The sequence below is a fragment of the Suncus etruscus genome, chromosome 4, assembly GCF_024139225.1.
Source record: "Suncus etruscus isolate mSunEtr1 chromosome 4, mSunEtr1.pri.cur, whole genome shotgun sequence".
NCBI classification, from domain to species: Eukaryota; Metazoa; Chordata; class Mammalia; order Eulipotyphla; family Soricidae; genus Suncus; species Suncus etruscus.
This window is the reverse complement of record NC_064851.1, coordinates 132011497-132021376: the sequence shown is the minus strand read 5'-3', so window position 1 is coordinate 132021376 and position 9880 is coordinate 132011497. Positions and strand designations below refer to the sequence as shown.

General features: G+C 34.8%; 1 protein-coding gene across 1 annotated transcript; it reads left to right on the top strand.

Annotated features, from left to right (window-relative positions):
• Nucleotides 1–434: 434 nt before the first annotated feature.
• FGF20 (fibroblast growth factor 20) lies at nucleotides 435–8558 on the top strand. The gene is made up of 3 exons (XM_049772418.1): nucleotides 435–720; nucleotides 6884–6987; nucleotides 8270–8558. The coding sequence occupies exons 1-3, from the start codon at nucleotides 435–437 to the stop codon at nucleotides 8513–8515; spliced, it is 636 nt and encodes a 211-aa protein (XP_049628375.1). The 3' UTR covers nucleotides 8516–8558.
• The last annotated feature ends 1322 nt before the right edge of the window (nucleotides 8559–9880 follow it).

Below are 9880 nucleotides of genomic sequence, written 5' to 3'. Positions count from 1 at the left end.
AGCGCGCATGAAAGAACTTGATTAGCATATGTCAAGAGGACCCGCATATATACTCGGTGTGTATGCACACAGGACTTTGATCTGATCCCTTTTGCGGAGTGGGAGCCCGAGCCCCCCAAATCCCGCCGCAGCCTCCGGGTTGGCAGTGGCAGCTCTAGATGTTTCTGCAAAGCCAGCGGCAGACTGTCACCTACCTACTACCCCGGGAGAGAACATCGCCCCGAGACAGAGCAAGCTTCCCAGCGATCTCGGAGCAAAGTCCCTTGAGCGACCACACAGGAGTAACCCGGCCTTAACTATTTTTTGGCACTTGTTGGGCCATAATCCACCCCACCCCCCTCAATTCACCTCCTGCTACTCTTATTTTTTTGGACTGGGGGGAGGAGGGTGGCTTTTGTTTGCCGGATCCACCACCTCTCCCGCTGGCCCCCTCCATGGCTCCCTTAGCTGAAGTCGGGGGCTTCCTGGGCGGCCTGGAGGGCTTGGGACAGCAGGTGGGCTCGCACTTCCTCCTGCCTCCTGCCGGGGAGCGGCCACCTCTGCTGGGAGAGCGCCGGGGTGCGGCGGAGCGGGGCGCCCGCGGCGGGCCCGGGGCTGCGGAGCTCGCGCACCTGCACGGCATCCTGCGCCGCAGGCAGCTGTACTGCCGCACAGGTTTCCACCTGCAGATCCTACCCGACGGCAGCGTGCAAGGCACCCGGCAGGATCACAGCCTCTTCGGTACGTACTGCTAGGCCTGCTAGGCATGCTTAGCCCCGCGGCATCGCTCCGCACCCACCCCAGTCCTGCCCGGGTACCGTCGGAACCTTACGGAGGAGTGGGTTTGGGCTTGGGTGGACGTGCTGCCCAGCTGCAGGAACTGAACTTTTCCTGTCTGTCTGACATTTGGGGCATCCTGCAGGCTCGCTGCTGTGTGTGTGTGTGTGTTGCTTTGTGTACAACCACAGGTACATTTCCTGTCCTCCTTGCAGCTGGCCCCACCCAAGACAAGTTTTCAACCAAGGGTGTGTGTGTGTGTGTGTGTGTGTGTGTGTGTGTGTGTGTGTGTGCATTGTGTTCAACAAAACGTACCTTTGCAACTATCCTCATCCAAGTCAGGTTTTCAACCTAGGGTGTGTGTGTGTGTGTGTGTGTGTGTGTGTGTGTTGCGTACAACCACACGTACCTTTCTGCTCTGCCCTTCCTGCAGCTGGCTTCACCCAAGACAACTTTTCAATCTAGCTCTCTTGAGTTCTGCGGGCAGCTATTTGTTTGCTTTACTGCCTTGCACGCCACCCCCTACTCACCCCCCCCCCCATAGCTCGCTTAACAAAAATCAATAGCAAGACGTGTTCAGCTTCTTCATCTATGTCCTATAGTGATGCAGCAGTTGAAATGCTCTGAGGGAGAGTTATACAGGGAGTTAACATTTATGCAGCGAACTGTAAATACTCACCTGAGACTTATCACATTAACTTTCCAAGGACTCTGTCGCTACTGTCAGGCTCAATGAGCTGCAGTTCCTGGTGCTTTAAGGTTCTTTTTGAATGAAAGGGAAGTGGGGTGGCGGTTAAAATCCCTACCTCGCTACTGGTAGCATGCCCAGTTCTTCAGCCAAGATCCTCTTTAGAAATTGTGAAAGCCCAAAGCAAAGATCATGGTATTGCTGGTAGGTAAGAGGCAATGGGGAAGCGAAAGAAGATATGGGTGGGAACATAGGCAAATGTTTCAGAATACCTTAAGCAGGGCCTGAGAGCATAAGGAGTTAAAAGAAAGGCAAATAGTTAAGACCCTGAATTGAGAAATCATAAGGTTTCTAAGGTTTATCAATTTCTAGCTGTGTGACAACTGCCTTTATCAATCCAATTCTTCCTTTCTTATAAAAACACTTATGAGGGTAAATTAAATGATTGTTTAAAAATGCTTTCTGGTTCTAACCCAAACTCTAATCCCAGTATTTCTCCCCCATTGTAGAGGTTTTCATTCTATGAGAGTTAACGGACCTGGCATCTTTAAAGGATATTGATGATCAAACCTGGGATAAATTAATAGTATTAAAAAACACATTTATTTGCAGGAATCTGAAAAAGTCCAACTAGAGTATGGGTTTTACTTTCTTCCTTACCAATAAGGAGACTCTTCACTAATGGCTCTCTCTTCTCTAGTCCTCATCTGCTTACTCTTCTACCCTCATTCCTTCTTGGACTAGTAGTCCCCATTAAAACTTTTGAGAAGTGTAAATCTCAGGTCCAGGGGCAGTTGTAACTCTGGATATAGAAATGAGCATGTGGTGGTCATTTGGTAGCACTTAAAGGCTTAAAAAATTAACTTTTTAAAATCCATATGTTTACAGCTGCTACTGATCTCATCCAAATTCCCAGTGGCAATGAGTCAGGAGTGTCATGACCTAGTGGCCTATATAGTTGGGGTCACTTTTGGAAATGATTTCTAATTGAGTCTAAGATTTGGATTCCCAAGAACTTTGTTGACTAACACCAAGTGGCTCAGCTTTCTTGCCTTTGAGAAGCATTATTGTTTTCTCATTATAAAAAAAAAATTCCTCTAACTGCTGGGAAGATTTAGAAATGGATACAAAGGTGATGATAATTTTAAGTGGAGCAGATTGAAGTTAAGCTTAGTTGTATTCATATTCTTTCTCACATACTTAGTGGCTAGCTTTCAAACACTTATGATTCAACTATAATCTCTCCAAGGACAATAGTTGACTCTTTCACTTTGTCTCCTTATAAGAATGGCCCCATGATAAGAGATTAGTAAATAATTGGAGGCCTGATAACATTCATTAAGCTGAGACTTAAATCCATTCCTTAAGATTTGATGCTGTCTGTCATCAAATTACTGTCTGTCAGAATTATCTTTCTAACACTTATTTTACATTAGATGTTTGTATAATTATTTAGTAATTACAAAAACTATGACCTAGTTTGATTTTATACTAATTAAATCACTTCACAATGGGAAGCTGATACCAGAACAAAATATTTACTATTTTTCAAAGGAAAGATCAGCCAGATTAGGTAGGTGGTGAAAAGGAGTCCACAGTCTCTCTCGTGTGTTACAGTGCATCCTAGTGGTCTTTGATAGTTTAGGCACCAGATAGTTAGGCAATGCAGGTGAGAATAAAGCCTTCGTTCAGCATGTGAACACTCTATTGACCCTTGTGAAGTAATGTTTATGAAATTACTCTGCCTTTGCTATTTTTCTTTTAAACTCATTCTGTATCATCAAAGTAAGAATTTTGAAAAGGATTAAGATGGCTATTTGATATATTCAAGCAAATGACATATTTAGACTTTGTATTAACTTGGCATGATTAAAATTTTAAAAATCAGAAATTATATTAAAAATTTCAAAACCACATCAATAGAATATAACTAATAAAGGTCCCAGAGAGGTTAAAATAATTTCCTATATGAGTAGTTCTATATATATAAGTGTTTTATTTTTTTTCACACAATGTTCAGTAGGAAGACTTTACTTAATATGTAAACATGGAATCATTACTTTAAAAAAAGTTTAGCTGGAGATCAAACATATTCCTTTAAAGGATTTTCCTTTATTCTTACCTATTCTCCATAGATTTGTCTGATGTGGTTGCATTGTGGGTTGACTCACCTGTTTATTATGATTTTGAAAAAGGCTGGCTTTGAAAATGATACCAGGAAGACAAAGTACCTGCAAGTCTTTTTATGGGACACTGGGCATTAGAAAATCTATCTAAAATCTGTGATTACCTCTTAAGGAAAGTTTTTTATGTCTGCTCTTTGTTAAGGAATTAGTTTAGTTGCCACCTCATATTATAAATAAGAAAGACTTGTCAAATCTCATTTAAGAATCAAATGATTACAAATTACTATGTGGTATACTATTTCCTTGAGGAGAAAAAGGATCAAAATTTAAAAGTGTGGCTAAAATCTTTAAGAACATAAAAACACCTAACTCTGTTCCCATCAACTCCCATGAGCCATTGCAAAATTATTTATGTCTGATTATGTATGAGATTTTGCTTCATAAAATTGAAATTTTTGAATATAATTATTTTAGGCATATACAGTTTCTTATCTTTCTATAACTACATATTTTTGACAAGAAAGCAGCATTATCATATGATGAAGATTAAAATATGGTAATTTACTATTTAGTTTGTAAGAGATAAAGAAAATATATATTTGTAATATTTTTATGTGGAAATAATGCATAGTTTTTTGAAAATGATTTCTATTATACATTCTAATAATTTAATCAGTGCCTATTATATGAAGGAAGCTAATATCTTAAAGAAAATCATATTCTTAAAAAGAATTGAATTACATCAGCAATATACACTTTTTAATTAGATTATAATTATAATATCATATAATTACAATTCAATATAACTCAAGTTATACATACATTTAATTATATCCTGGATGAAATTCTCTTTCACCACTCATGCTTTCTTTTCCCTGTGATTTTGTTTACTTTCTATATTTCACAATCATGATTTGAAATAATCATTTTTTTGTTTGGTTTTTGACCACACGTGTAGTGCCAAGGCTTACACCTGGCTTTGTACTCAAGGATCACTCCTACTGGGGCACTGGGGACCATATGAGAATCTGTACATCTAACTAGGGTGGCCTGCATGCAAGACAGGAAAGAGTGCTTGCTGTGTAATCACTTTGGTCCTGATTGCAATACTCTTAATAGTAATATTTGAGGCCTACACTCATCACCAGAGTATCTGGACCTCTATACTACTAACTTTAGAGCTTGGTATTGAGTTTTATTTGTCATTTTAACAACTATTTAGTATATCCTTCATATTACTTTTTTATATCTAGTTTAGGCTTACAACGAAGGACACTGACTCTTTTCAAGTCCTACAGATTATTTATTAGTGCATGGTACTAGAAGATCCTTGAGAGGTCTTGTCTTCTACATGATCTAATAGTTTAAAATAGCTCGTTGTCGCTCTTAAGAATCCACCTTGAGAGTTATTTTGGACAAAGACTCTGGACAGTCTGGAGCCCACCACATAAACAAATAGTTACATTTGTTTTCTCTTGGCCTTGGGAACATCTTGTGTCTAAACAGGAACTTATACAATAAATCAAGAATAAAGGTAGGGGCTGGAAAGCGAGTGCAGGAGTGTCCTATTTGTGGCTGACGTAAGGTTAGAATCTCCAGCACCACAGTTGGTTCCCTTAGCAATACCCTGGGCTATTCCTGAGCATTGAGTGAGGGAAAACCCCCAAGTACTGCAGGATATGCTTTCCTCTCATGTAATGAACAGTTAGGCTAAATGGTATACATAGGCTTTGTGAAGGAGAAAAGGTAAAAGTCTGTTAAGGAAAACAACTCCAAACATAGAAAGTATGAGTATACTAAAAAAATTAAAAATTGTATAGGCCCATGATTTACAAATCTGTTAATAATAACATTTAGGCATACAGTGTTCTAAATCCAACCCCACTATCAGTGTCAGTTCACTCCTTCCTGTAGCCTGCCTCCTTAACAGACTGATTTTAGGTTAATGCTAGTTTGGATGCCATGCTTACAGTACGCTAAGTGAATAAATAATAAATAATATTAAATAATAAATAATAAAATAAAAATAATAAAAACAAATAAATAAAATAAAAATTTAATAAATAATAAAGTCATAAAGGTTAAATGTATTGAGAAAGGTGCACAAGGAAACATAATTTTACTATCATATTATTAAATTAATATGCCATTATATATAACACATATTATATACTATATGATAATATGTACAATATTTTAATATGTAATGACATAATGGAGAGATTTAGATAGCAGCTTATCCATTGATAAATATAAATGATTTAAAGAATTTGTTCAAGACAAAATATAGTACTTGTAAGCTAATTTCTTGGTATTCAAACATCTTATTAATTATATAATATATATAAAGTCATTTTATTTTTAACTCTAAAATTACTCTTAAGAGTCATGTGACAGGATATGTAATATTACATTTTTATAAAGTTTTGAATCTATTTTACTGCCCTTAAGTAAGAGTTTACTGAAGTATAAACATTATAGACTTAAAAGATGTGTGTTCACGTGTTTGTTCTATTAGTCTGAAATGTCAGATACTTAGTAAGTCAATGAACCTATTTGAGTTGCAGTTACTTTATATGCAAATTGGGAATATTAATATCTTTCAGGGTTTGGAGTGATAATACAGGAGGTAGAGTGCTTGCACATGGCAGACCTGGGTTTGATCCCCAATATCCTATGTTTCCTTAGCCCCAGCAAGAGTAATTCTTTGCAGATCCCTGAGCAATTCTAGTTGTGAATCAATAAATAAAGTGCTTTCCATATATAGCTTAGGGGATTATTTTATTAGGATTAGATGGATGATATAAGTTGAAAGCCTTTATAAACTATAAAATACTGACATACTGACATGCTGACAACTCAAACAATAGACATAGTTATAATTAACTAACAAAATCACCAGGAACTGATAACTCATCTATTATATAAATACTAATTTATAGCAGCTTAAGCTGTTGAATGCCAAAATACATTCATTCTTACAACTCTTCTATAGTGAAAATTTCACTCTATTTGTAAATGAGTAAGTTTAAAGTTTAGAGAAGATTAGTGTTTTGCTTAGTCATACTGGCTAGTAAATTACTGAAGTATAATTCAGACTCAGATTAGCCTTATTTAAAGTTTTACACACATAATTATATCATTTCCTTTTCAATTTATTCTAATTTATAAAAATGAAATCTAATAATGCAATTCTTCAGTTTTTATAAAAAGACTTTCATTCAGTACAATTGAATAATTTTGATCATGTACTATTTGAATGATTTTTATTTGTCATGTGTATATTAATAAATATATGTATATATTTAAACAGGTATCCTGGAATTCATCAGTGTGGCAGTGGGACTGGTCAGTATTAGAGGTGTGGACAGTGGTCTTTACCTTGGAATGAACGACAAAGGAGAATTATATGGATCAGTACGTATTTAAACAAATTTTGAAATATGATTTCAAATCTCAAATTTTATAATTTTGTGATGATGACTATCCATTATGCTTACCAATAATGCACATAAAAATGTAATACATAATTTTGTGAAATTTATATATTTCTAGATGTTCTTGTATTTGGACAATAATATAGTAATTATGTTGAATTTTTTAAAATAATTTTTATTGTGATCAAAGTGAATTACAAATCTTTCACAATAATATTTAAGGTACATAGTGACATTGAATCAGGGGCATTCCTACTATCAGGGAATAGTCTTTTAAGAAAATTGTAATATCTTAAGATTTCAAGATATAAAGATCTCAAGTGATGGTACAATAGGGAAGGTGCTTGTCTTGCACTGAGCATACCTAGCTTCTATTTCATATACCACATATGGTCTCCAGCATTGCCAGGAGTGATCCCTTAGCACAGAGACAGGACACCTGAACATCAGTAGGTCTGTGCTTCAAAATAAAATTACAAAAATAAAAACTTAAAAAAATAAAAAAAACATTGGTAAGATGAGATGTGTGCCAAGATTCAACTCATTTACATATAAAATCACATCTCAAAGTTCCTGTAACTGTTCTAAAGATAATTTACTTTTTATGATTTAGCAGATAACATTTACCAGGCACTTTTCAAAAATTATCATTAAGATTAGTCTCAATTAAGACTAGTGTCTGAGTTAACATTTCTAAGTACATTTCTTTAATTAAAGCACACTCAGTTTCATAAAACAAGAAATGACCACTTACCTAATATACTTACCTAAAATAATATCCAAGTACAAGCTACTCATTGGGAATGTATCATAAAATTAATAAATTCATGAAGAAAAATATATAATATAGGGTGATCTGAAAGATTTGGAACATTTTAAGATGTAAGCAGGGACTTGATATGTAAAACTTGGAGTCTAATGTCAGAACAGTATAAACTTCAGATCTGATTGGTGTTGATGATGTTTGGAGGGAAAAATATGGAGAATAAAAAAATTCAGGATATTTACTAAGTACCTGAAAATAAAATTGAGAATTGATAATGAATTGAACAAATTATAAATTAAGTTATTGAATAGGGATACCTGGGAGAAAAACACCTAGAAATGTAAGAACTAACACAATAAAGCAAACACATATGAAGCTTTTTCATTTTCAACATGAATATAATTATAATAAAATAAATAAAAATATGTTGAAATGTTTCTAAGACAATTCTCTTCAAGCTATTTTGTAATGGTAGTTATCTTCTTTTTTATTTTAGGAGAAACTTACTGCTGAATGCATCTTTAGGGAACAATTTGAAGAGAATTGGTATAATACTTATTCATCGAACATATATAAACATGGAGATACGGGCCGAAGGTATTTTGTGGCACTTAATAAAGATGGAACTCCACGGGATGGTGCCAGATCTAAAAGACATCAAAAATTCACACATTTTCTGCCTAGACCAGTGGACCCAGAAAGAGTTCCTGAATTATATAAGGACATATTGATGTACAGTTGAAATGTGATAGAGTCCTTCCTGAAGAACTCACCATAATCTTGTTTTCAGCTCACACTTCCCAGCATAAAATAGCACCCCATAAAGACATTCAGAATGTTACAGGTTGTGTTTTTTACTGAAAGAATGCATTTGGAAAGAACATTGAGAAAACAGAAACTACTGTTGACTTGAAATATACCAAGTGCTCTCTCTCTCTAAGTGATATAAGTTCCCTTAGAATTCTTTCCAGTAGACTGAAGCTGAAAAATTGTTAAGTTATGGAAATGGGAACCCCACTTAGTTTGCTGCTGGTGCCTCATCTTTCTGGATTATGTTTACTTGACAAATTACACTAAAAATAGATACTTCATGTTGAAGAAATCAATTGAAATAGTCGGGCAGACTATTGCTGTGAGAATTCTGAGAACCTTATGGGATTTTTCAGGTTACGACATCTCATGTGAAATCCTGGGTAAAACATGGACTATAAAACATGTAACACCAAGTTATAATGTTTTTTAAAGGATGGACCTATTTATACATTTTCAATTTGAAAATATTTATTATATATTTATTTATTAAAGAGTTTATTTTTTACTGGTATATGAAGATAATACAAAGAGTAAAGAAACAAAAGAATGTCTTTATTGTGCCACTGTTTGGTTATGGTGTCATGGATTGTAAAGAAGACATCATTCTTGCAACATGTTAAACATACACAACAATCTTCAATTTCTGTTTAAAAATAAATTATACATAGATTATAATTTTTCAGTTACATTCTAAATGTAATCAATATTGGTTCGTATGGCCTAGAAAAAAAGCTTTACTAATTTGTATTGAATTCAGCACACCTTCAAAAAAGAAATTAAACATTTTTATATATTTTTTTGGATTCATTATTTTTTAAACTTATTTTATTTCTCTAACAGATATTCAAAATGACAGAATTTTATTTTATCTAGAGAAAACCTTGCTATTTAGAGAGCATATAACAGAAAATGATCAATAACCATAGGCAACTCATGCTTACTTATTTTTCTTGACTCACAGTAGAAAATAGCATTTCTTATACCCACTATGGTCTAGTAAGAATTTATTGCTGTGATAGCACTATGAATTACAATATGGTCACATCTATTGATTTGTTTGGAATATTTTAATTATAATTGCTATTAAGTCATTTATTCAACAAATATTCATGAAAAATTTTATATAAAAATACTAGAAAACATTAAGAAAAGCATAATAATCAAGACAGAGGTAGCCACTATACCATAGAATTTTCCTGTGGAGCAAAGAAAATAGGTGTTAAAAAAATAAACTAGCAAAAACCAAACTTGTGAATTATTTTTTGCTCTCTGAGAAAAAAACAAGGTTCAAACA

What these genes read in the sequence shown, in the direction of transcription:
- FGF20 (XM_049772418.1), top strand. Translation starts at nt 435, where the DNA reads ATGGCTCCCTTAGCTGAAGTCGGGGGCTTCCTGGGCGGCCTGGAGGGC. An exon ending in GCAGGATCACAGCCTCTTCG is followed by an intron (nt 721 to 6,883) that starts GTACGTACTGCT and finishes ATATTTAAACAG; the next exon opens with GTATCCTGGAATTCATCAGT. An exon ending in AAGGAGAATTATATGGATCA is followed by an intron (nt 6,988 to 8,269) that starts GTACGTATTTAA and finishes TTTTTATTTTAG; the next exon opens with GAGAAACTTACTGCTGAATG.